Genomic DNA, 26,868 nt, shown 5'->3' on the forward strand with positions numbered 1-26,868 from the left:
CAGTGTCACTGGCCCTCATATGTGGGATCCGAACCGGGGCCCTCTGGCATCCCAAGCGAGTTCTTAACCATCGCGCCACTCGGCCGGCCCAAAAAACCTTATACTTTAAAACTCATGAGTAGACAAAAAATACAAGGAGAGGGAAGCTTTCACGGCAGCTCAAACTTTAGCCATTAAAACGAATAGAAAATGGAAACAAACATCACCATGAACTAAATTCAAGTGGCTCCCTTTGACAAAATAAAGAATATTGTTAATCATTAGTATTACAGAATTTTTCAGGCCCTTGAGAACTGGATCCAGAAATCCAAATCGAATTTAAAACAGCATGACCTCCATTGCATATGATTTGAATAAGAGATTGGTTAAGGGGTGTGTTTAATGTTTCATTTATAATCATCCTGCAAATCTCGACTGTGTATGTTCCACCCCCTCAAATGTATTCATCTCCCCTTTCGAAAGCTGGTATACACTTAAAGTTGGTGAATAATAACTAGTAAATCCATTGTTACAATGACTGCAGCTGTGAGTGCAGCATTTCATTGTCAATTCAGCAAATATTTTAAAAACAAGATTTAAATTGTTTTGCAAGTTGTAAATCTACATGTTATTTTATTGTAAAGAGAAAAAGTAATCGTTTCTTTATTTTGGAGATCCCATCACATAGCTTTTTGTAACTCCAGATATTGGCTAAAAAAAAGGGGAGGGGCTTTAGAGTGACTGCTAGTGATTTTTAGGCATTTATTCAAATATTTCCTCCTATTTCTAAAATACATAGAAAAGTGATATACCTGCTTTCACTTGAAGGATTTTCCAGGGATTACACCTTTCAATGAATTGATCCTGAATTCAGTATGGCTGTCAGTTTCATTAAGAAGGAAGTAGCTCATCTTGGTAGAAATATTCTTCAGCAATGCTCTGTAATGCCGGCAGTGGTGCTTGCAAGGAGCACCCAGGTGGGGGAAGCTTTCTAACTACAGTTGGAAATATTGTAAGAATAATTCACTTATTTTAGAGTTAGTGGTGGTAGTTTTTTGTTTGTTTGTTTGTTTTTAAGGCTTCTTTGTGGGCTTGTTACTTTTTCCCGGTAGCAAAGTGAAATCACAAACCTTGGGGCTCTGCGACAGTCACAGGTTTAGCAGACCCTCCCGTAAGGACGGCAATACCCAGTTTCCACCACACCTTCCTTATTTTCTCCCACATAACCTCCTGCTTAGTGACACTACACTCACATACTTAAGAAACATATACTTGTAGTTCCTTATGGTTTAGCCGCAATGTACTTTACTCTCAAAAGTAAGATATTTTTGAAATGATGTATTGACTAGAAAATTATGAGTCAGGGATGTGTCTAGGATCAGGTGGTTCAGGAAGGAAGGAAGAAGTTTTGAAGATGTTAGAAACCCTTGTTGATATTTTGGGCGTCAGCTTGGCTCACTGGTAAAATGAAGAAAGATAGTTTCATTTTCTAATAGAAATGTGATGTGGGCTAGAGGAATATTTAATCATTAGGTGATCAAGGCTTTCAACTGGATAGTTGAAGTGGGACAGACAGTTGTCAACATTTTGTTGAAGTCACTCATATAAAAATCCAAATCATAAATTAATTCTAAGTGAATGGCTTACTTCTTAGTTTACCAAATTTATGAAATTGTTGATAGTAAAATAATGTGATCTGAGCTCTAGGTAATGAGGCTGACCCTGGATGGCCTGTCTGGTCACGGAACATGAGGACTTTTGTGTGTTTGGGGGTTAGGCAGGGGAGAGCTTAGAAGGGCACACTATTTTGGGGTGCTTCATGTTAGCCAGGGGTCATGGGAATTTGCCTACCCTGTTTATGTCTGAGTTTGAATGGTTATACTTAGGTCTGTATAAGATTTTAATGTCTTTTTTGGGTTGGAAAGAATCTTTGCATAAAAGTGCTTTTGAGGAATATCTGCATGAAGCTGGGAGCCATTTAGGGAACTGGCAGAGAGAGTCTTCTAGATACATGGGCAAGAGAGAGCTACTGCAGGAAAAAAGGGCAAGTGCATTGGATTAGCAAAAGGAATAGCCCAGGAAATGGGGGATGAGCTGGTCTCACTACCGTGTAGTCAACAAGGCGTGCTCCAAACTTGGGGTGCCAAGGAGCGTTTGTAGGAAGGGGAGACAGCCACACGACTTTCTTTCCCAGTAAAGCATGTAAAGTGCAGATTTTACCAGAGGTGGCCAAATCCATGCCAAGCTTCTCTTTAGAGAATGAAGGCCATGGAAATGAGGGAAGAGATGCAGAGAGCAAAGACGGTGGATGGGATAAAAGTGAAACGCTTACTGCAGTGCCTTCCAGCCTTTTCTCCACAGTGGCACACAGAGAAAATAATATTTTTATAGCAACCAGGCAGCTCTTGGCAGGAAATGACTAGTTTGGAAGTTCCAGCTATTCCCGGCTCTGTTTAGCCACCCAAGAGCTGAGGAGATCAGAGGCACATATCTGTAACCCATTCTTTTATATGGACTAGAGGAACTCTGGTCTGGTGAGCATCATGACCACACAGTGACAAGATGGAGGTCATGGAGCCCTTTTAGAGTCTGATGAAAGTTATGGGCCCCTCTGCCCAGAAAGACCATTATGAATATACACATAGAATTTTGCTCACCATTTCAGAGGATTTGTGGAAATGTTCAAGTCTACTTCTGGACCTCTGGATAAGAACTCTTGCTTTAGATAATTAACCAAGGGCAGGATGTTGATGAAGAAACGAAGACAAAGTCATATGGACAAATTCAGCAAATCAGATTTTTAAAAATCCATCTAAAGAAGGATAGAATCACCAACCCATAGGGTTCTAAAAGACCTTTCTATAAAGCTCTGGCTTTGGGAATGGTTCAAAGGCTGGGACACCAAGCAGAAAATATCCAGCCCATGTAATTAGATACAAACAACTGTGCACCTTGCAATGGTTGAGCAGATTGCTTATCTCCATGTTGTCTGCTTTTGAAAGGTATTAGTGTTAATTTGGTTCTGGTGATGATTTGGTAAATGGTCAGTTCAGTGGCACAATTTTAATTTCTGAATCCCTTTGTTCCAAACATTTTTCAAATGGAAGCTTCTGTAATTTCCTCAGTCTGCATGGTGGAATGGGGAGGGTGTGATGAAGGATGCCCTGGCATGGACTTCCAAGTTCGACAGGGGCTGCTTGGGTACTTTTTGCCCCTAGGGCTCTGCTATTTGGTTCATAGTCATTTTCACTTGCACAAATAAGCCCATATGTACTCTCAAAGCACCTAGAGTGCTACAATGACAGGTACTCAAAACAAGACATTCAGGGCTAAATGCCTTACCAATGATTTCTGAAACAAAATAAAAACCTGATCTGAAAAGACTAAATGGTGAGTAAGGGATGGTGCATCAGTGTTACCTTGAATAATGTATGACTTCTGTTAGTTTAATCTCAGCTCTCACGTCACATGAAAGTTGTATCTTTGCAAAATACAGCCCGGAGGGAAATTTTGCCAGTGTCGTGCTCTGGTGAGTTAATACGCATTTAAACAGTTTTGTAACAGATTATTTACCAACGGGAACAGAATGCCTTGGCAAGGGATGCCTTTGAGAGAGCTGTTCTATCACACTAGCTAATTCCATTATGTCAAAATAATTTTTACATACCTCCTAGTTCTTGTAGGTTCTCTCAAACTCTTCCCTCTACTGGTGAAAGGAAAGAACTGACAAGTAGGTGAGATTATGTTGCCCTCTGGTGTCAGCCAATCCAAAAGAAAGGGCTAGAACTCAGGGGATAAGACGTAAAAGGAAGTAGAAACAAGATACTCCCTACCAGGAGAAAGATGGAGAGATGAAGTGGGAAGAAGGGAGATAAATCTGGCATGCTATATCCATTGAATCTTCTTGCTGGTGAACGACAGGATTTCAACTCCCCATCTGGCTGAAGAGGACAGTGATACCATCAGGGCTATTTGCTTGATGACTTGGAGCCTCTGTCACCTGTGATGGGGAAGAATAGGTTCATGGAGAGATGAGCCTTGGCCCTTCTCTTTGGGGAACTGATTTGGAAGACAGCTGAGTTATGGCCAACTATCAGAATTGCCGGTTCCTATCTAAGGACTCATCTCTTTCTTGAGAGGGAGAACAAAACTTCCATCCCTTTCAGGAATATCCAGCAATCCCCCCAAATAAGGGCAGGGCCTCACTGTCTAGCTCTTCAGCATATGCCTGAACATCAGAGCCTTGGTGGTGGTGGTGGTGTGATGGTGATAGTACCGCTGGTCCCTGGAGCTCCCCCTTACCCCAGCTCTTCCCCATTGTCAGGCTTTGCCCATTCTCTGGCTGCGCTTGTCAGGCACATATGCAGCCTATTAAATCTTGAATCATTTTTAGATGGCTCTGTTCCGTCATTGACTTTTTATTCCCTATATAGGACAGACATTATGTCTTCTTGCTACAGACTGTAGCAAGTGGAAAGTCAGTGAAAGATGATGATTTTTCTTATAGAAACAAAAAATTGATGACTATTTAAAGAAATCAAGGAAGCCCAGAGCAAAAATGTGGGCAAAGTCTGGGCAGAGGCACGGAGAGGTCAAGAATTCCATCTTTGGTCAACAATCGAGGAGCTACTAGAGCCATGGAAAGGAATCCTTTGGGGGTTCTTGGTTACTATAAAGAGGCAGGAAGTGAGACAAACGAGGGATGTGATGTTGAGAAGGAGGCCTCATCAGGCGCAAGTTTCTTTCGTAGATTCTTTTGGGATCTTTAAATCCTATTTCAAAAGACAGTAAAGCTAAGAGTTCTGATGTATTTCCCAGGCTGACAGACTCTTGAGTGAAAGAGGACTAATAGCCTAGCACTTAGCACCCAGTAAATTCAAGACAAATTATTGAATGAATGAATGAAATATTGCAACTGATATTGTTATTGGTTTTCAAATAGAGGGCTTGTAGATGGATGTTAAGTAAGGGAAAAAAAAAGGGAAAACATTCTCTTTCCATCCCCTCCCCCCCACCTCTCCTACCCCATGACCATGTAAGATGCTCAGGTTAGGGCTAGTTAGATTTGTAGAAAGTATGAAAGACTAGAAAATATAAGAGAAGTTTAGAGGGAGAAAAGAAAACCAGTAGAATAATTTTCAGATAGCTAATTCATAGATTTGTAAATTATTTTAATTTATTTAATAATTATGCAATTGAAACAGAAGTAGGCATAATAACAGTTGTTTCCTTAAACTCTATTCTATAGGCAAGGCAATGCATTTGGGGATTGAGTCGGGAACCCCACCGGGCACTTCCTGTTTTTGCCCTGAAGTATTTTCCCCACAGGGGGACCAGCTTAGGTTAATGCATATGAATACCTAGGATTGGATTTCTGAGCAAAGAAGCTGCAAAAAGGACACTGAGCGGGTGGTGTGTGTGAGGCCCCATCCCATTTACCTAGGTGCCTTCCAGATGGTCTATGTCTTTGAACTGCAGGTCTTTGAGGACCCATCCACCTTAACCCACTTCCTTTGCTTTTGCTCCCTCAGAGGAAGTGGCTGAGTTTATTCTCCTCCAGCACTGGCTTGCCTGTAACCTCAGTGCTCTTTTTCTGGAAAAAGATTTGGTGAGATTCATTGTATTCAGACTAGGTTGTTCCTTAAGAAATCGATTGATTTTGTTTTCCTTTCTATTTGTCAAAATATGAACTATACCACTATGGATCAATCATTTTGCTAAATCTTTCTTCTCCCTGCCCACCTCCCCATCTTTCTTTGTAAGTCAAAGCTATTTTGTATTGCCCAAGCAACAAAATGATTTACAAAATGAAAGAGAGGGACAATCTATTCTAATGGTTAGAAGGCAATAAAAAATATTTATGTGTGCCTGGCTGATGCTGACTTTTGGAAAGCATTCACTTGTAAACTGAAAACTGGGGAAAATGAAAGATGAAAAGCCAGCCCTCGGGATTCTAATTCTGAGTACACATCTTCTTAGGAAAAAATAAATCCTCTTTTTTTTTTTTTTGTTTTGTTTCAGTCTGTATTTGTCAACCGAAGCTGTTAACTTGGAACCCTCTATTAGTAATGCGGTGCAGAGTTGTAGTAGATTTTCATAAGGCTGATTCTCAGAACTGGGACTTGGAGGTTGGCAGTCAGGGGGAGAGGCACTGGTGGGGGGTGGTATCGATCCGTAAAAGGCACCACTGCCAGTTTCCTGGGGCACAGGTGGGGGCTAGGGGACTCTGAAATTTGAACTCTTCCTGGGCCTCGTCTTTTCCTTTATCTTCCTCCCTCTCTCAAATAATAATGCCCTTGTGAAGAAAACTATTTTTTAAATTAGAAAACAGCAGACCATTATAAAGCCTTGTTTCATCCTTCTGCCGGCGTCATCCGCCTTGCTGAGCCCTAACTGCAGCCCAGAGTTGGGTGTGCAGCAGATTGAGGGCTGTTGGGGTGGCATTGTAAACCTGCTTACACCCTGGCTGATGAATCCGTAGTAAAGCTTTGCTCTGTAATATTTGTACGGAAAATGCAATGTTTGCACAATAAAGCTCTCCAGATTTTCAAGCCGTAGGAGTGAAGCCAGTTTACAATCAGTGATAACAGGTTTCCCTCACTGCCATTACCACAAATAGTATCTTATTTCAGCAAAATGGTGGCAACCAGCAGGAGGGCCAACAATGCAGATTTTAATCAGAAAATTTAATTTTATATACAATTCGCAGTTGCGCACGGTGAGAAATGTTTCTCACTGCATGAACTTTCAGGACTCAGCTCTGAGCAAAAGGAGTTTCAATTTATGTAACGCCTTTCTCAGCAAACAATACCCCTAAGCACTTCCTGGTAATAGATGGCTTAAAATTACCCAGGATATTTATTTGGAGCAATTAAAGGAAGCGGCTGCATTCCACACAAATCCGTTTTTAATGTAGACATTAAATTGGCCAAGATTTCAATGCTGAGTTTCTCTCCTGCTGCACTGTGTTCTCTCTGCCCGGATTTGCTCCCTTGTAAAGCAACTTTCCGCCTGGGCTCATTTTGTTTCCCAGTTGACTTGTAAACTCTCGGAAGAGAAGCCTACCATGGAAATATTGACAGAGTCTTTACATGAAGAGCCCTGGGTTTGGAGGAGTTGACTTGCGGGCTGGGCTCAGGAAGAGCGATGGGTCCAGGGAGGAGAGGAGGGTCACAGGCTGAGCTGTGGATAACTGAGACATGCCAGCCCTTGTCTAATTTGCTGTGCTTGAGCATGGGCTCGGTCCAATGGGTGCAAGGCCACTTTCTCTGGGTGGCAGAAGCAGGATCTGCTGCTCTGTGTAATGGTAGGGGGATATCACTTACATACTTGGTAAAAGCAGGCCAAGACAGAGTCAGAGGGGTGTGAGGTAGGGGTGGGGAACAGTCAGTGAGGAGAGGTAGAGTCAGAGGAGGGAGGCTGAGTAGAGTCAGAAAGGGTAGGCTGAGGCAGAGAGGATTAGAGAGTCTGAGTGGGGAGGAGATGCAGAGGGCGAAGGCCAAGGCTAAGCTCCTCGGGGAACGCCCTCCTGATTGAAGAGGGGACAGGCGCTCATGTTTGAGGCCTTCATACAGAGGCCCAGTTGAGAGGAGGTAATGGAAGTGACTCCAGAAGTAGAGGTAAGTCAGCCCTGAATTAAGAGAAGCTGGAGAAGGCAGACAGGAAGGCCCTCTCCACCTGGTCCATCCCCGAAGGCAGGTCTCTGGGAGTAAAAGGCCCCCACCAATGCCCCCTCCCATCGTTTCCTGATAGGGACTGTGGTGGAGTCCCTGCATGTACCTGGGGGTCCCTTCATTCCCTATCCCTCACCCCTCCCACCGCTGCTGGCCTTCACTCTTCCCAGGTGACCTTGAGTTCATCAACAGTTAATGTTGAGTGAGGGGCAGCAGTGGCTTAAACAGGAGCATCCCAGTCCTGTTTTATGTTATGCCAGGATCCTGGGAGTGAAGCCATGGAGGCACTGTGCCTGGCTGGGGGGAAGACAGAGATGGGCTTAGCAATAATGGCATCTACCATTTATTGAGAGTCTGCTCCAGCTGGGTACAGTTACATATAACAGTTAATCCTTGCAGCAATCTAGGAGGCAGGTCCTACGTACCCAAGAGGAATTGGAGTCTCAGAGAGGGATAAGTAACTTGCATAGCTGAGGTCACAGAGGTAGCTAGCGGCCATGGACCCACAAGGAGAGGCAAAGTAGAACCTGCTCCATTGTGTTCTTTCAGGAGTGGGGGCTGCTAGGGCATTTTGGGAGCTGGGCTTCAGTCATGCGAGAAGGGCAGTCGCACAGGTGGCACCTGAAGCAGGGGACTGGGAAAAACAACCCTGAGGTCCAGAAGGTACGGTTTAGGCCGGAGACACCAATAGGCTCCAATTAGCAGTCACTGCGTGGGGCCCTGTTTAGAAAGCATTTCTGAGCCTGAATTTAGAAGCACTGAGGTTGTTGATTAGTAATGTCTGTCCTGGACCAGGGAGGGGAAGTAGTTGTTATTTAGAATGAATTTACAATACAATCCTGGTTTAGGTGTTTCTTGCCTTTGAGAATTGTTTTCATCCGGTCAGATGCTCATTATTTTCCAAAAACAGGAATCTAACCTTTCCTTCCCTTATTAACCTGAGTCCACAGCTTTGAAGTTGCTTTTGGTCACAAGTCCTATCAGGGAAGAAGAATCAGACATACACACAGAGAAGCCCAAACAGAGAGTTCTTAATGAGACTTTAAAATGCAGAGAACAGAGGAAAGATTTATTTCACTTATATTTATGTTTGGTACTTAGTACAAATTTGACACTATCCTGAATGTTTTACGAGATAGTAACTCATGTGCTCTTCATAACAACCCTATGCTATAGCTCCCAGTGTTATACTCATTTTTACAAATGGGACAATGAAACCCAGAGAGGCTAAGCAATGTGTCCAAGGCCATACAGCTTTGTGAACTCGAGCAGCCTGATGCCAGAGTTGACATGAGTAAATGACCTTGAACTGCCTCTCTATTGTGTACATAGTTCTGTTTTGCTTTCCATGTGGTATGGTGCTTTCTATGCTTCACGTTTATTTTCCAGACTAGGCTGTGAACTTTGAAGGGAGGGATTATATTTTACTACTACACATAAGAGGAGCTGAAACATGAATACTGACTCTTAGTGGTACGATTTTAGGCATCAATCACATTTGTATTCAAATCATTTTTCTACCTGTGTGTCTAGTCTAAAGGAGGGTAAGCTTTTAGGGGTGGGACTCAGTTACATATTTCTGTATCCCCAGCATCTAACACAATATAGAGGAGAACATCTCTCATTTGTTCATTAATTCATTAACCGATACATTCAACAAAAATTTATTAAGGGCAAGTACCACACTAGGTCCCTGAAATGAACAAATTAGGTAAACTTTCTGTCTCTGTGGTTTAATTTCAACCTCACAAGAATAGATACGGAAAAATTATGTTGACAGTCTTTAAATTTGACACATATGTCCATTTTACAAAAAAAAATAATACTAGCTTATTTGTCATTGCAACTTATCAATTCCCTCCTTACCATGCTGCGTGAGAAATAAAGTTGCAAATGGTTATTTTATTCCTACTTTCCTTACCAAGGGGTATTGGTTGCCCCTTTTAGTCAGATCTAATATTTAAAGTTAAGAGAAAGCCTTTTTGGTAGAGTCAGTGGAAGAATTATTGGGCTCCCACAATGCGAGGTAGTGCTGTTCCATCCCCTTTTGTTATATGATGAAAAGCTTCAGGCATTATTAAGTGATGACGGATAGCACACTTGGTTTCTGGTATTTCTTTGAAGGCTTGCTTGCGGCATGCTGCTTGGAAGCAAGAATGATTCCACAAATGGTCAGACAGTCACCCTCCTCCAAACCGCCCTTGGCATCAGGTCCAGGTGTGTAAACAGAGCAGGCTGGCCCTCTGCCCTGGAAGAAGGAATGCCGAGGTTGGAGAGACAGAGTGGAGCGTTACATTTTCTCAGGATCTCTTTTTCTACCACCAAGGCAGGATCTTAAACATTTCCTCGACTGCTTTTCTCTCTGAGGCTGCTAATTGCATCAGAGATCTCTCCTTACAGAGAAGGAAAATGCTGTTTCCAAGAACTCGCAAGGAATGCAGGGCGGAGAGGAGACTGGAACTCAGGTCACTTCCTTGTGAGTCTTGGGTGCTTTCCTCCACCCAGCACAGCTGAGCCTGTCCCCCTGGCGAGGAGACATGACCGGCTGTGGTGCCCAGGTCAGAGGAGCCCCTTGGCAGCTCATGTCCAGAGTCCTGGCAACAGGGTGTTTCAGCCCATAGGAAACCTCCCTGGTGGGGCCTCTCGATTCAGGGACGTCTGGTGTAATCGTGTAAAGATCAAAAGCAGTGTTTCAACAGATTTTTATTTGTAATTAGCTCCAACCTGAGTTTTAAAAATTTGATATAGGTACGTATATACTTAATGACAAATTTGGAAATATAAAAATGTAAAAGGAAGTAAAAATAAAAATCACCCATAGTCTTGTCATCTAAACACAGTAATTGCTAACTTTTTGGTGTATTTTCTTCTGATGTTATGATTTCTTTTTAACAGGGTTATGCTCACATTGTAAAAATAATGGGCACTAATATTTGTAAAGGGCCTACTATGTGTCAAGTATGGTTCTTTCTATGTATTAACTCATTTAAGTCATAAAAATCCTGTGAAGTAGTTACAATTACCTCTTTCACAGAAAATAAAAATGAGGCACAGGGAGGCTAGTACCTTGCCTGAGGTTACTCAGCTAAGCGGGAGAGCCAGGCAGTCCAGCTTGCTATCTGTTTTTGAACTTATCTTCATATTAAATACATTTTCTTATTTTCTTCAGAAACACCTGCTTTAGTGGCTGCCTAATATTCCAGCAGGTAAATGTCCCACAGTTTACTTAACCACACCTGTGTAATTAAAATAATGCAACTGAGAATTAACTAGTGTTTGTGAATGAGGCTCTTTCTTTATTTAAGATCACAACATTTCCTTAGCATAAATTCCTAGATCTAGATTTAAAAGGCACAAGAAAATGACACTAAGTCTGTTGATACACATTGCCAAATATTTTCTAAGAGGGATGCACCTGGTCATGCCGACACCAGTCCTGTGTGTGCTGGCCCTTGGAGGTTACCACTCAAAAAACATGATTAATGAATTTGATAGGCAAAAAAAAACTTATTGTTTTCCTTGCCATTAAAACATTTTAATCTTTTTATGAACATTCTTTTTTATGGCTGCATGAAAATCTACCTCTAAGATATTTTAGATTTCTTCCCTTTTTTGGTCTCAGACCAGGAAATTGGTTCTTGGTTAATTTGTGTTTGTTGTAAAGGATAATGAAGAATAATTAGAATAGAATTGGGGGTGGGGAAGGGAGAGAACAAGAATAAGAAAAGCCTCATCTGTCTACCCTGCTTTCGCTTCTGATGGAACTACTGGACCATAGGGGCCTGAGGACCACCTCCAGGGTTACCCTCTTAGCCATCACTAACACAGTGATGTCACTTACCACAGGCACATAATAGAAGCTCAATAAATATCTGCTGGAGGAGTGAATGAATGAATATATTCTACATAGGTCCGCCCTATGTTAACCTACTGTCTGGCAGTAACTCTATAGCTTTAATCATTGCATCTCAGTCCCTTGGTTTAAAAAAAAAAGGGGGGGAGTTGCATCTGTGATCCCAGGTCCTGGCCTTATTAGGATCCTAGAAGAGTGGCCAACCAGAGGTCTTTTAGCCCAAGGCAGATAATTGAGATCAAAGCTTCCTGGATCTCTCAGGGGAGGTCCTGGCCTGAGAGAATCAGGCCCTCAAGTCAAAAGGACTGGAGCTCTCCTTTTACCTTCGTGACCTGCAAGCACACCATCTCTGTACAGGGAAAGGGGAGAGGAAGGGAGATTAGGGGGTTGCGGGGGGTGTTGTCCTTGGGGGAGGCAGTGTGAGGGCAAGTGTTTACAAAGATGGCTCAAAGGCCCCCTGAGCCCCTAGCTGAGGCTTCTTACTAGAAGAAGCCCTTGCTCAGCTTGGCCTCTCTTGCTGTCTCGAAGCCATCAGAGATGATGGCTAAACTCACTCCTGCTTTCCTGGGACTGTGGGACTCACCCGGATGAGTTGTTATATGACATTCTTTTGTCTCCATTATAGTAAAAATCGTACAGTGTAAAGTTCTATGGTTCAGGAGTTTTGAGATCTTCAGATGGCACTCAGACAAATATTGCTTTTTGCCTATATGTTCTAAATATATGTAAGAAAAGTAAATTCACAAAATATTAGTCATGATGCATGATGCGGCCACTGAACAGGTCAAACTTTTAAGTGAAATTTATAGGAAGGCAGCCATCCATACAAGTGTACCTTATTTTAAAAATCAAATGTGAAACATTTCAAGGCTATGGCTATTCCAACCTCTTCTGTGATTAGTCAAGGGTGTGAATGTGTATAAAATTAGAAAGCATGTCACCTGGGAGGAATCAATCAACTATTATATAATTAGTGTGGCCCAAAACACAATTATGGAAACTTATTTGTTTTAAGTAAGTTTGCTTTTTAAAGTTTAGCATGGCCAGGAGTTCCCAAATCATATCATAGTTACTTATTTTAGACTTCTAATGTAAAAGGCACATTTAACCTTTCAGGGTTTTGTGTGGTTGTTTCACTTTTTTAATCTGCAAAATGACAGGTCAGAATAGAGTCTGATTTAATGAGTGTTGGTGGGGCCCAGACATTGGTATTGACGTAATACAGGTAATTCTAATATGCAGCCAGGGTCCAGAACATCAGCCTAAATAATCTCTAGTCTTTCTTGGGCACCAAAATGCTGTGATTTCTAAAGTTTTAAAATTAAAACCAAAGTAAATAAAAAAAAAATCAGATTCACCTCGCAGATAATTCTGCTTAAAAACATCTCCCTAGGGCCGGCCGAGTGGCTCAGTTGGTTAAGAGCTCGCTCAAGAGTCTGAGCTCTGAGCAACAGCGGTTCGCGTCCAGCCCGCGCTGAGCAGCCGCTGAGCTGCCAACAGGTAGCAGGATGGCTCAGCTAAAAAAACAAAAACAAAAACAAAAACATCTTCCTAAATTCAGAGGTCTCAGAATCCTAAACTGAAACTTCTTAAGTGACCCAACCCCCATGAAGCATTTTGGGCAGATCTTATGAATTTGGAAAATTTATGTTTGTCCACATCTCAGTATTCCTAAATGAGTTTTAAGTCAATTACCAAACATATATAAATACACACACACACACCCACACATAGACACACATATATATTTTCACCCTAGAGAGTCAAGATGTGGTCAAAGTTTTTTATTTCTAGGTGGAAATCAAAAGGATCAAATGAAAATGTTTATGTATAAAGATAGATGAGAAATGAAGATATTCAATCTTTGCTACTAGCTTGGGATGACAACTCTGTGTGTGTGTGTGTGTGTGTGTGTGTGTGTGTGTGTGTGTGTTCACACATGAGCCTCTGCTGGGATCCAGGAAGAGCAGTTGATGTTGGGGGGAGTAACTCATACAAACTACAGGGACAGATGGTGGCAGACTGCAGCCGTGGGCCACTGATTTCAAGGCAATGTCCACCTACCACCCCTTCTTCTTGAAGGCTGTGTTCCCAGAACCATCAAGTTTTTAAAATGTAGTTCAACTGGAGATGGTTTTTATTTTCTTGTTATGAAACCTAGGTGTCCACACTAAGGACTCAAATGACTACATCCCATGTCTGCTCAGGAAGAATATCTGTGGCCTAAAGATGCTGAGGTTGTAACCTCTCTATGAATAAGTCAGGAAATAGATCTATGTTTGGTATTTAGATTAGAATTACAAGTGAAAGAAGTAACATTTACCATCAGAAATGTGCATTTCTAAAGATATTCATTTGAAAGTTTTGAAAAAAAAAAAGTCAAGCTCATGCCCTGGGGCTTCTGGGAGTATGTACAAAATACAATAATTAAATTAAGTCCAGCAGTTAAAATTCCTCATAAAAAGAAAAAGCTGGAGCACTTCCCAATGGGGAATGCTTGACTTAAAAGAAAGGTTTTACTCTGTGGCCTGAAGGTCAACAAACTGGCACTCTGTGGGAATGTATAAAATTTCTTAAAGGGGTTCTTTGGTCTTTGTTTTGTTGAAAGAAAATAAGAGAGTAAAAAGGGACAAGTTTTGAAAATTCAAAAAATGAAGGTGCAGTCCTAAAATCATCATGATTTTTATAAACGCAGTACTGGAGGCTATGAAAACATGCTCTCTTTTCTGAGGACTAATCTAACACATATGCTCTTTGAGAAGGAGGAAAAAGGCCAATGGCGCCATTTGAACAAGCCCTTTTAAATATGCTCATTTTCAGAGGCAGTGAATGCAAATTTGCGACCATTCATCTGGTACTTATTTTGAAAATATTTGCCTTAAATATTCTCATAAACATATTTCACAATTTAAAATTCCTTAGATGACACAAAGACTGATTGCTTTTTAAAAAGGTTTTTACGAAGCAAGGTTGTAAAAAAAACGACTTTTTGCGGTCATATCCTCAGTAATCTAACATGTAATATTATAACTTGAAAATATCTGTTTTTATAAATAATCATTTATTGTTACCTTTCTGGTAATGTCCCCCCCCCCAAAAAAAAGGGAATAAGGTAAAGAACAGGATAGAAATCAAATTTTATATCCTTAAACTTTGTTATTTATAAGCATCATTCTGGGCTTGCTTTTGAATTTCAGGCTGCACTCAAATAATTCCTACTAAAACATAAAGAACCAATACTGACCTGCCAGAGCCTCATCTTCTTTATCGCTTAAACAGAATCTGAACGTTGGCTCTGCATTAAGACAGCATGATTAAATGTAGGACATTAGGAGTAGCAGCTTTGGCAGCAATATTTAATTTACTGAATAATTAGCAGCCTCATTGACATTTCTACTTTGATTCCCAAAGTACAACCTGAGTAGTCCTCCCTCTGCACTCAGGCTCTCTGCCGTAAAATGGGCTCATAAGCTTCCTGTGCCAAATTCCCAGTCAATGAAGGACCGCGGAGCATCCTGCAAACCACTCACAACTTAAGACACTAGATTTACTTCCCCCAAAATGGACACAGAATTAGAAACATTTTTTTTACAGCAAAAAACCAAAACACTACAGAAATCAAGAAAAAAAAATTATTTTCTTTCATACATTTGTGAATTTTGCTTTGGAGTTGTGAGGAGAGGAAGGAAGGTAAAATAAGAAACAGGAAAAGCGAAGTGGAAGCAGACAACAGTAGACAGAGGAAGGAGATAGCATGAGCGATGATATGTATACATAGATTCCATGTTCACATAGAATGGTGAAGGCCGTGGAGGATGGGCTGCAGGAGTGAGGCCGGAGCCTAGAGGAGGCCCAGAGAGCAAACGCAGCTTGCTGAGCACACCCTCTGTCCTTGTCTACATCCTGCTCCTTCGTCCTTCCACTGGGACTCCTTTCCTTAGACCACCCTAGGCAGTCTCCTGCCATTGACACCAGTCTCCAGTAGACCATCCTGCAAACTGTGTGAGGGACTGTTCCGTCTCGAAGGGGATCAGGGCCTACGGCCCAGGGCGAGGTGGTATTTACCTGGTGACAGAGCTTCCATGCTGTATCTGATGACTAGTTGGTTGAATTGTTGTGAGCCCAAACATCTTTGCTGGGGTCAGTCACTGTCTCTGAGGGAGGCAGTTGTTGAAAACATGCTTCAGCTATTTTTCTTGTTGTTTTGTTTTTTTTTCTTCTTCAAAAAACTCATTTGGAGCTTCCTTAGTGGGGAACTTAATGTGAAACCATAAATCTGAGGCGTTCTCGGGTATGGAGCTGTGTGGTTTAGTGGTTTAATTTTGAGACTTGAGTTGTAGTCTTGGCTTTGCCAGTTGTGTGACCTTGAGCAAGTCCACTCAAAGGGCCAATATTCATAACTCCAGGAGGCTCACTCACATGATATATTTTTTTCTATGTGAATGGAGCCCCCTCTAGCCAGCAGTCGGTACTGCATAATCCTCCAGAGCTTCAAGTGTCTTTTTCTACGGAATCAGGGGGTTGGACAAAATGATAACATGTTTCTCGTCAGAACACTCCAGACTAAGAGAAGTTTCCATGGTCCAGGAATGGGAGTAGGAGATTCTGAACAACAACAATAGCCACAAAGCTCCCCTGGAATATACGTGGCTGCCTGGGATTGGCCCCACCAATGTTTTCCTGTGAGAACATTCCTTTACCTACCAATAAAGTAAATGAGAAAATGGGATTTACGTAATAGAAATTCACTTCCCAGCCAGCTTTGCTGCAGTAGGATTCCCATCCTGGACTGCAGCACAGGTTTAGCACCTGGATAGAAATATTTGACCTTTATGGAATGCCTGCTATGCACCAAGCATGATGCTGGGTGCTTTTTTAAAAGTACTGTATTTATTTATAGTTTTTAAATCTTTATTTAGCATCCATTCTTTTTTAAATATATATTTTTTAATTGTGGCAAAATATACATAACATAACATTCACCAGATGCAGGCTGCCCGGGAAGGGTGAGACCTTGGGTGAGGCAGCTATCTGCAGCTGAGGAGGATGCATTTACTGTCCCAGCCAGGCAAGCGACGATTCTGGAAGGGGGACTTGGGTGATTACACAGCATCCTCATAGCAACTCTTTGTTGGGTAATATTCTTATAGTTGACAAAATCGATACTCAGAATAAATGACTTGTCTGAATGTAACACAACCTGTTAATCATAAAGCCAGTATCGAAACCAAAGTGTCTGATAGAGGAAAGACTCAGTTCCTAATTTTCATGAACACGCTTTTATTTTTTTTATTTTTTAAGATTTTTTTTTTATTGGGGAATTGGGGGAAGGGGAACAGACAAGTTGCTATCCTTTTGTTCTTCAGTCTAGCTGTGGAGGACATTGCTTCACTGGCCCAAGTTGGCACCATCATTGCGCTCTTCCCGGGTGAGGCAGATCAGTCACTGGCTTCTGGACGGCCGCTCACAGCAGCTGCTGGCCGCTCACGCTGGCTGCTGGCTACACACTGTAGCCCATGGCAACCCACTCCAGGTTGAGCTGTTGTTCAGCATCTTAGCTGTAGAGGGCAGTGTCACTGGCCCTCATATGTGGGATCCGAACCGGGGCCCTCTGGCGTCCCAAGCCAGCTCTTAACCAACGCGCCACTCAGCCGGTCCATGAACACGCTTTTAGCGAGCTCTTGCTGAGGGTGAGAGATGAGCAAGAGAGGGATCCAGCGATGCCTGGCAATACCTAATATTCAAGGATCCACATTATTTTGGGGATACACACACATAAAAAGTACTACAACAGAAACCTGATTCAATGCAATGGAAGGACTAGGGGAGGGCAACCAAATTGTGTCTGGGGAGTTGGGCAGAACTCACAGAAGTGGCCTTTGGGGTGTGTCTTGTAGAATGCTTAGGAGCTTGTAGGGTGTGATGGAGAGAGAGGGGTTACAGTTTGTGCAAAGACTTTGCAAAGGCGTGTCAGGCGCTGCAGCAGGCATAGTCCGGCTGCATGGTGGCCAGGGCCCTTTGATAGAGGCAAAGTGTCACTGGTGTGGAAATGCTGGTGGGCCTTCTGGTGGCCAGAGTTCCCTTATGTCAGACTGGAAGAAGCATCGTAGAGCTCCCCTGGAAGCTGCAGTAAGATTTCCAGTCCCTAGAAATCCGATGGAGGAAAACGGATGTGCTCCTTTCCTCATTTGGGAGTTTGGGTTATTAACACAGTTTTCCCAGAGAATCTAAGCCAGAAGAAGTTCATGTTGGTTTTTATGTTCCTCCTTCCATGGAACTCAAAAGAGCCCATTAAAAAAAATAAATAAGCCAGAAGACTAGAGTGTGCAGTCTTCCGAAGAAATTCTCCACCACAAAGCCATCTGAAATGGAATGTTCATTTTTCTCTTGATTCTTTTACTGTGTCTGAATAGCTAAGGCAATTGGATTCATTATTTAAAAACAAAACAAAACCCAGCCAAACCAGCTATTTGGCATTATGTAGACACACAAAAAAATCATCTGGTTCCTTTTCATTGAATTTCTCCTCTTTAACTAGACATTTTAACATCATGAGATAGTCATTTGGTCTCTCTTGTTTTTCATAAGATGGAGTTTTCAGTATATCAACCCTCTTATTCATGTAATGAAGGGACTCTCTAAAGTTCCTTCCAGGGCACAGACTAATCTCTGGGGCTATGTCCAGTTTTCTATGTGTACATGTTGCATACACAGTATTAGAGAAATTAACTTTGACCAATGGAGAAGTCTAACATTGTTACAGGATTTGCCCTCTGTGTATAGGTAGGCACAGGTGACTTGAGAGTGGGTTTTCTACTCTTCCTCGTAATAGAAAGCTTTGTCTTTGACTTAGGGTTCAGCAATTATACCCTGGAAGTGTGTTCCCCTCTGCCCTTCCTGAATGGGTTGATTCCTGAACAAGAACTCATTGGAGAAAAGCACCTCAATTTGGCCAAATTCTGCCCTAAGCCTGCGCACAGCTTTGCAGTTCCCTTTGTAAGGCTAACAGGAGGCCCGGCCAGAACCACGGAGCGCTGACAGGCTGTTTACAAACACAGAGAAAGGCTGACTTCACTCCTCAGGCCTCAGGCAGCACTCTGGCTGCAGCTCTGCAGCCTGCCCGAGCTCCGATGGACCAAAAGAAGAGAGAAGATAAAATAGGTGAAAAAAGTGGCTGGTTTTCCAAGCATGTGGTGTGTAGCTTTTCACATCTGTTAAATTCTTAATTTGCACCTCTTGTTATTCTCATGACTGTAACCAATGGCGCTTCTTTTGGTTATGGCATCTGACTTTATTTTATGCCTTTGCTTCTCCTTTGGCTTCACACGAGGGCATCTTAATTTTAAAAGTGCAGCCAGAACCAGTCCTAGACTTCCAGACTAGCTGCCTGGCACCTACTTGGGCTCAACAGATGTTTGTTGAGTGAATAAACGAATGAATTAAGTTATTTTCACGACAAAGTTCAGAGAAATCTTTCAGCAAGGTTTTTGTTTTTTAAACTGGGGGTCATCACTTAAAGTATCCTCTATGGATCTGAAAGGAAAATCGGCAAAGTTGATTTTAGAGTTTTTTGAAGAAACTCTCAACCAAACGCTATTCGGAACAGAATGTTCATTTTTCTCTTGATTCCAATACCATGTTTGAACAACCTGGGCAATTTAACTCAATGATTGGAAAGCAAGGGGACCCGGATCCTCCGCAAGTCCCTCAGGCCTTGGATCTCATGGATCCGATTCTGAGCCGGACAGGCTAAGGGCGCAGGGCTCCTCCGGTCAAGGAGACCAGGATCCGGGTGATACGCCCGTCGCTTGCACGGCACCTAGGTCCGCGTTTTTGCGCCTGGCCCAGGTGCCGACTTCGGGGCTGGAGAGACACAAGGGCCGGCCGGTCCCCAGGGCGGGCGCGAGGGCCCCGCGCAGGTGCTGGGCCTGTGCGCGGGGTGCGCCGGGGGTGCTGCGGCCTGGGAGACCCGAGAGAGACGTTATTGTTACACTGTAACGAGTCTGATTAACATGCTCCTGACACTTACTCTTAGTTTCTTGGGCTCCTAGCAACAGCGCACAAAGGCGCAGGATTGTCCCGGGCTCCGCGGGGACACGGGGCAGCCTTTGATCTGCCACCATTACAGTGGGGCTGCGCGACAGGCTCGCAGGCTCCGGGCGGCCGCGGCGGGCGGCCGAGCGGGGCCACAGTCCCGGCCCACCGGGCTCCTGCCTCGGCCCCACCCGCCGCCCCGAAGGCCGCTGCGCTGGGAGCGGCCACTGAGACCACCGCGGGCGCGGCCGGTGCCAGCCCGGCCCGCTGTTGTCCGCGCCGGTGCGCTGCGACCTCGGCCTCGGGGAGCGCGTGCGCTGGGGGACTCGGGCTCCGCGTGTCCCGACCCTGCGGGCGCACGTCCTTCCGACCAGGCTCACCCGGCCCTTCCCGTCGGAAGCAGCAAACGGGACCGAGCTTACAATGGAAATGTTTTTTCCACTTACAATGGAAAAAACAAACAAACAAACTAAAATTAAAAAAGGAAGGGCGCAGGCGACAGACAAACCCCAAAAGATTCTGTTTATTTTTTATTTTTATTTTTATTTTTTAAACCCTTCAGGCTTCATTCAGCTCGCTAAGCTGAAATTGGGTTCGATCGGCAGCAAACAACGACCACAAAAGGCGCTAACAATGATTTCGGCTCCTTCCTACACATCCCTTTCTTCAGGTCCTTGGCAATTCTTATTGATTCGTATGGAAATATGCTGCCAAATAATTGCTGGGATATAAACAAACTTCCAACCACAACAAAATCACCCGTCACAGAACAGTAAAAAGCTGCCCGGTCCCACTTTGCAAGTTTTCAGGTACTGAGTTAGATATTTGAAAGGAATTCATTTTCCATTTTGTTCGCTCTCAAGTCCTCCACGCCCACCCTGACTGAAAAATAAAGCGCGGAAAGAAAGAAAGACTAAGGTTTTAACATTTAAATGTTGAGATCAACTAATGACCCCCCCCCCAAGGTGCATGTGAAAACCTCTTGGGGGCGGGGTGTCTGGGCTGAGAGGACAGTGACCCCGAGCCTGTGGCTGCAGCACTGAGGTTACAGACCGGCTCGGTGACTCTCGCCAGCATTAATAGGCGCAAGATCCCGCTGGTAACCTCATAATCCGTATTGTACCACCGATTGCCTTCCAAGTACTAGAGGTAAAAATAAAAATAAAATAACAATAAACACAGAAGACATTTAGCTTTCCAAGATAAACGGAAATCATAAAAGCAGAATGTACTTCAAATAAAAAAAGCGTGTATTCTTTTTTCACCTCTAAAGACATCATTGGAAATTCAGTGTCCCCAATGTAAGTCAGTTTCCCGAACTCCCGGAAAACTATTTTGGGACAAAGGTGTTAATGATAATAATAGCACGTATATTCTAGAAAAGGGGAAATACAAAAGGGGGGCTGGAAGAGAAAAAAAAAGGTCTGTTCCATTTACCCAGCAAAATGTGCCAGGCAACGATTTACTTTCAAATTCAAATCCCAGGCCGTGAAGTCTTCGTTTTTGAGGACACTTTCCCCATCCCGTTCCTGGAAGAGAGGACGCAGGAGAGCCTGCGGTTCCACACTTGGAAATCTTAAGGGACCAGCTCCCAGATGCCCGGGAACTTCCCAGCCTGTGCTCCCGGGACGGTGCCTGACTCCACCGGAGTTTCCCAGCACCATTTCAATAAAAGATGGCTGTATTGATATAATCCTCTATACATTAAAATGAGGTTGTCACAGATTGTCATTAAGACCTCAGTAAAAACAATGAAGACATTATTGGGCACCCCCCACCCCCCTCAGGCAAGGTATTAGGGGAATAAAACAATCTACACCACACGGGTCCTATTGAGATTAATGAAAAAATTATGCAAAAAAAAAGGTCTCAATTTCATTTTCCCGTGACAGGGCTTTGCATACATACAGTCAGTCTTGCTTTGCACCTGATGATTTATTAAACTAATCTGCAGTGATCACCACTGATGTTCTCAACTCAATCTTGTCCTGGCTCATTTTCTAAGTAATTGTTTCTCATTAGTTCTGATAATGTTTTAATAGTGTTGCCCATAATTTAGCCCCCAAGAATTAATAACAGGAGGGTGATATGGTGCTTGCGATGTGGCTTGCGATGAGCTACACAAAATATAAACAGGTATGGGTTTTAATTAATCAGATTACTGCAAAGTCCTCTTCTTGCGGTCCATTCCTAGCTTGGAGGAGTCCCCCAGGTTGGGCATTGCCATCATGTCAAGTGGGATTAGCTCACCCAGCCTGTTCTCCAGCCCTCCCATCTTCGCTGTGATACCAGCCCCCATCCATGGCTCCAAGAGATGCAGGTGGGAAAACAGTGGTGATACCTCTGGTCTCCCAGGATCTCCTATCCTGGAGTTTTGTTCTTTAAGCAATGAGGCACAGCTGGTCTCTGACCCTGACTAAACACTCTTCTGGGGCTCTGATTAGGGTCTCCACTCAGTGGGAACTTGGTCTAGATTTTTGGCTCTAGTGGGTCCCAGTCTCATGATCCTACCACAGTCAGGACCATGGGGTTAGGAGGAAGATGATAAATCTGACACTTTGAGAGACTTAAACAATAAGGTGGTTTTGTTTGAACAAAGTACAGTTTGAGACAAAGGGCGTGGTGACTAGTCCAACATGGTCGGGGACCTAGGAACCCCACAGGCCTGTTGGTGATGGCAGTAGGGAGACCTAGCCACATCCAGGCTCTTAGCACCACCCAGAGACCTTGCTGAGGGGCTGGCTTTTCCCAAGGTCCAAATGCCTTCATCCCGGCACCTGAGGTTCCCTCAGAGGGAGGGTTTGGCTCTCAGTGAGCTCAGTGGCTTGACAAGGTCCACCTGTAGAGTTTGGGGGTTGCCTGTGTAACCGGGGTGGAGGCTGGAACATCTGTCCTTTCATCCTGCCAAAGCCTGGGGGAGGGGTTACCTGGACCAATACAGAGGATGGGAAGGACATTTGGGTTGAAGTGGGGCTGCCTATGGGGAAGTAGGGAAGAAAGTTTTTATTTTCTTCTTTTGCTTAAGGCAGGTCCTGCCTACACTTCTAGCACCTTGAGGGGGTGTGTGTGTGTGTGTGTGTGTGTGTGTGTGTGTGTGAGGTCAGAATGAGAGGAGGCCTTTGCCTTCTGAGCAGTCCTCCTGTGTTTCTGGGTTCTGAACAGAGGGCTCTGACTGTGAGGATACCTATGGTCCTGATTGCCCTTGTGAACACCTGACTACTAGCGTAGGTGGGCACAACTGTGACAATGGCATGGGGTGGGGCTGCTTCTCCTGTAACTGCCACCCACTGCCCCTGTCCGCAGTCCTGAAGCCCAGTTTGGATGGAGGCCAGTCATCTCGAACGTTGGCTGAGATGCCATCTTTCTCCTTCTAGCTCCTCCACATGAGGATGGGGCTGGCCAGCTCCCACCTTCCTTTTCAGCTAACTCAGAGGCAGCACAGGGTGACTAAGGTAAAGGGTGACAGTGCTCTTCACTGGTTAGAGGGGGTGCACCAAGTGGGGGGAGATATGCTGCCCACGGCAGTTCAGGACCCCAGCCTGGCACATCCCTTCTCAGTTGAAGAGCTGTCTCCTCAGATCCCAAGTTTGGGGATGTTAGTAGGTATCTCATGAATGTGCCCCCCCAGAACCATCCTGCCTGGGTCAGGTTCACAGAGTGTGCCTGTGAGAGCTGGATTGTGCCCTTCCCACCATGCAGTGGGTGTGGGTGGGGCATGATGGCGTGTGGGACTCACCCACTTTCCTTTGATTCCGTGGTGTCTTTCCTTGTATATAACCCAATTCTATTCCCCTCTTGGGCTTCCTGTAGGAATGGAAGAGGTAGGGGGAAAGTAGACCCCTTGTTGGGGTACATAGTAGGGGCCACATAGAAAATAAACAAAAAGGGCATAGGAGGAGGTGAAAAATGAAGATAAAAAAACAACTGTTTTCTATTTACAAATTTAAATAAACAGAACAGCCTTCCCTGCGGTGTTTGTCTAAGAGTAGCAGCCTTGCTGCTGTGTAGGTCATGAAAAGGTTGGTGTAGAGTTTAAAACTTCCCATTCTGTTAATTTCTTAAAGAACAGTCGTCCAGAGTCTCAACACAAAAGCTCATGATTTAATGAGGAGCAGAAACAAAATCTCTGATTGTTGGTGTTTCAAATTTCATTGGCGTCCTCTGGCAAACACAAGTTGATCCTTCGCTGCTTCAATACCCTTTAGCCTTCAATATAAGAGCACATGCTGAATAGGGAAGAATGGCTGGTTGTTATGTTTATTTACCCTTCCTACAAGCTGGGTTAACCTCTTCAAAACAGCTCTACTAAGCCCGTTAACCACACCACCCATATGACCTGTAGCAGCATCCCTAATGTGATGCAAATCTCGGAGGGGACCATATGCACCAGCTCTGCCGCTTTGTGTCTTCTTAGAGGCTACAAGTTTATTGCTGAGGGGGCCCTGTCCGGGCCATACATTTACAGGGGAAGTGGCCTCAGTGGCAAACAGTTAAACGGGGAAATAAAAGGGGAGAATGGACGGTCTTGTGTTGCTGCACATTTATGTTTTAATGCTGGTAACTGTTTACCCAAAGCATTCACCCAGGAGGAGGGCTTTCATAGTCATCATCTAGCAGCGCAAGGATTATGGATGTTTTGTTTTTTTGGGGGATGGAGGTTAACAGTAATCAGTTTTGAAGAATTATTTTTAGAGATATCTGTATAAACCAATATGATACCTAATCAACTTTTCAATGCCATCTCTGGTGTTTTATCAGTTTTCTAGTGAAATACACACAACCCCTTCATTTCATTATTTTTTAAAAGCCTGGCCTTTCTTAAAATTATGGGGTTGAGTGAACAAATGAACAATGTAGAAAAATATCTAATGTGGAAACATCTAATGTAAGAAGGGTGAAGGGAGTACTGTATTTGCGAAAGGCCTGTTTCATTCAAGATCTAACTTTCCTGCACAGCCAATCTTTTCCACTATTGTATCTCCCTGTGAAATCCTAAGTCCATACCTATAAACACATCAATGAACAATAAAATAATAAGCTTGGAACCAAAAGGAAGAAACTTCATTTTTAGAGGACTAACGGGCCAGTGATAACAACAACAACAATAATTGTCATTCACATGAACTGTAAATGGAGAAAGGTTCCAATCTGGCATACTAACAAGTTGCCTTGAGTATTATGGTTTGTCTTTAAGAAAGCCACTGTATACGCTCAGCCCACCTGATGAGAGCTTCATTTAACAGATTATTTTTCCTTGATGGATGTGGCAAGCGTAACAATGTTCTGGGCTTGCTTCAGTAATGGCATGTCGATCATACTCCCTTGGAAAGTAAAGGCTCCCTGGAAAACAGAGAATACAAACTTCCTGAAAGAATGCTCAGAAATTATAGGCTTCCTTTCGGCGCACACTTGTACAAGAACATTTTAGATTCCATCTGAATTATACTGACTTTCCTACCCAACTTTTGAGAAAGCCAAAGTAAATTACAGGGGAAAGGTGTTTTTTTTTTTCCTTCTAAAGAGAAAAAAAAAACAACCTTTAGCATTTTAATGGAGTGGAAAAACATCAGACACAGGTATTGGAAACTTCATTTAACTCTTGAAATCACGCAGAAAACAGTTGTGGAAGGAAAATGTAAATACTTCCTTATATAAGTTTTGAAATATTGCCTAGAACTTTAAAAACAGTAATATGCTCTGGCAACTGATTATTGTTTGAAAAAATAAATGTATGATCAGGTTACCGGCAAAATGCTTCCTTCTTGCTGTAACATAATTGAGGGGTAACACTATCATGTGATGAGAAAGTGTAAGGTAGGATTGTACTGAGTAAAAAGAGATTCCTCTGTTGGTACAAACTTGCAGAAGTGGATTAGAACGACAAGGGACATAAGCCTGTAACAACAACAGAATCATTGGTCTGTTGAATGGTGAGACTGGAAGGGGTCTCTGAGATCTCCTGGTTTATCCCCATTTTACAGATTCAGTTTTTTAAACTTTCTGCAAATACTTAATGAAGGTGTCATGTGATTTAGGTCATGGTCTAGATGAGGAAATGGAGGCCCAGAGCAGTTAAGTGATTTTCGCAGGTCATGTGGCTAGGAAAAGTTAGAGCAGGGGCTAACTGGTACTTGGGTCTCAGAGCTTCAAGTTTTCATCACAGATCCCCATGTTAAGATACCAAGGGAGTTCCTTTAGTGCATCAGAGAAATTTAACGGAAAGAGGCAGCATGCCCAGAATCTGACGTGAATGTCTGTTTTTTTTTGTTCTTTCAACCACTTCTTTTTGCTTTTTGTAATCATAGCCCTTCATTTTAGTTCTCCTTCCTTGTACCTGTTGGCAAGGATGCTGGTGTGAGTGGACAGCAGGCAGTCTTTTGAGATCTTGGAGGTGGATTGGAGCGATCGTAATCCTAGCTGATGGCCTACTTGCATATATTGCCATCTATTTCTGGATTTCACAAGTACTACCTGTCAACAGTCAATGTCATTATTCAGGACATCTGGGATGGATCTCCTGGGCTCTTTGAAAACCCTTATTTCCCACAATAACATAGAGTTAGACATAAGATGGAGGTTTAAAGCAATTGGCAGGGAATCCTTAGCAATGACTTCAGAATTCCTTTTTCAATCAAGAGAGAGATTTAAAGCCACTAGGATTAGCATTTTCACTAGTACAGTCATGCGCCACAAATGATGTTTTGGTCAATGACAGGCCACATATACGATCGTGGTCCCATAAGATTATAATGGAGCTGAAAAATTCCTGTCACCTGGTGATGTCATAGCCATTGTAAGACCATAGTGCACCACATTACAATTGTCTATAGTACCCAGTACAGTAACATGCTGTATAGATTTGTAGCCCAGGAGCAACAGGTTATACCATATAGTCTAGGTGTGTAGTAGGCTATACCATCTAGGTTTGTGTAAGTGCTCTCTATGATATTTGCACGACAATGAGATGGCCTAACAATGTATTTCTCAGAAAGTATCCCTGTTCTTAAGGGACACATGACTACACTGCTTAACCTTCTCAGCCTTAGAATGATAAATCTAATTCATATGAACACTGGTGTGGCCTAAAATCTGATACTGTGAGTCATTTCCAACCCTCCTATTTTTACTACTTAGACGTCCAGATTGGCCTTTGCTTAATTTCATGTAGCCTTGAACTAATTTTGGTCCTCTCCATGACCATGGTGAATTTTATGAATTTGGTTAGAAGTTCCAAGGATGTTCCGTGGATTAGCATGACACGTGAAATTAGGGCATGGGACTCATGCTGCTTTACAAGGCAATAGTCTAGTTTCCTTATTGGAGTAAATG

The 26,868-nt window shown here is 43.3% G+C and overlaps 1 protein-coding gene and 1 long non-coding RNA gene across 7 annotated transcripts in view; one reads left to right on the plus strand and one right to left on the minus strand.

Annotated features, from left to right (window-relative positions):
• Positions 1-26,868, plus strand: part of LOC109393929 (uncharacterized) — a 109,071-nt gene that overhangs the window by 26,458 nt on the left and 55,745 nt on the right. The gene's annotated exons all lie outside the window — the stretch shown is intronic.
• The window catches only part of CLYBL (citramalyl-CoA lyase), a 249,089-nt gene continuing 245,839 nt past the window's right edge, over positions 23,619-26,868 (minus strand). For 2 of the 5 annotated variants that reach the window (XM_019663674.1, XM_019663676.1), the window contains 2 exons: positions 24,760-24,879; positions 23,619-23,745 (listed from right to left, as the gene is read on the minus strand). In XM_019663674.1, the coding sequence (XP_019519219.1) occupies positions 24,784-24,879 (96 nt within the window). In that variant the 3' untranslated portion in view covers positions 23,619-23,745; positions 24,760-24,783. Of the gene's footprint in view, positions 24,880-26,868 lie in introns of all 5 variants that reach the window. The other 3 variants (XM_019663673.1, XM_019663675.1, XR_002126355.1) reach the window with 2 other exon arrangements.

Source organism: Hipposideros armiger, unplaced genomic scaffold, assembly GCF_001890085.2.
Source record: "Hipposideros armiger isolate ML-2016 unplaced genomic scaffold, ASM189008v1 scaffold_397, whole genome shotgun sequence".
NCBI lineage: Eukaryota > Metazoa > Chordata > Mammalia > Chiroptera > Hipposideridae > Hipposideros > Hipposideros armiger.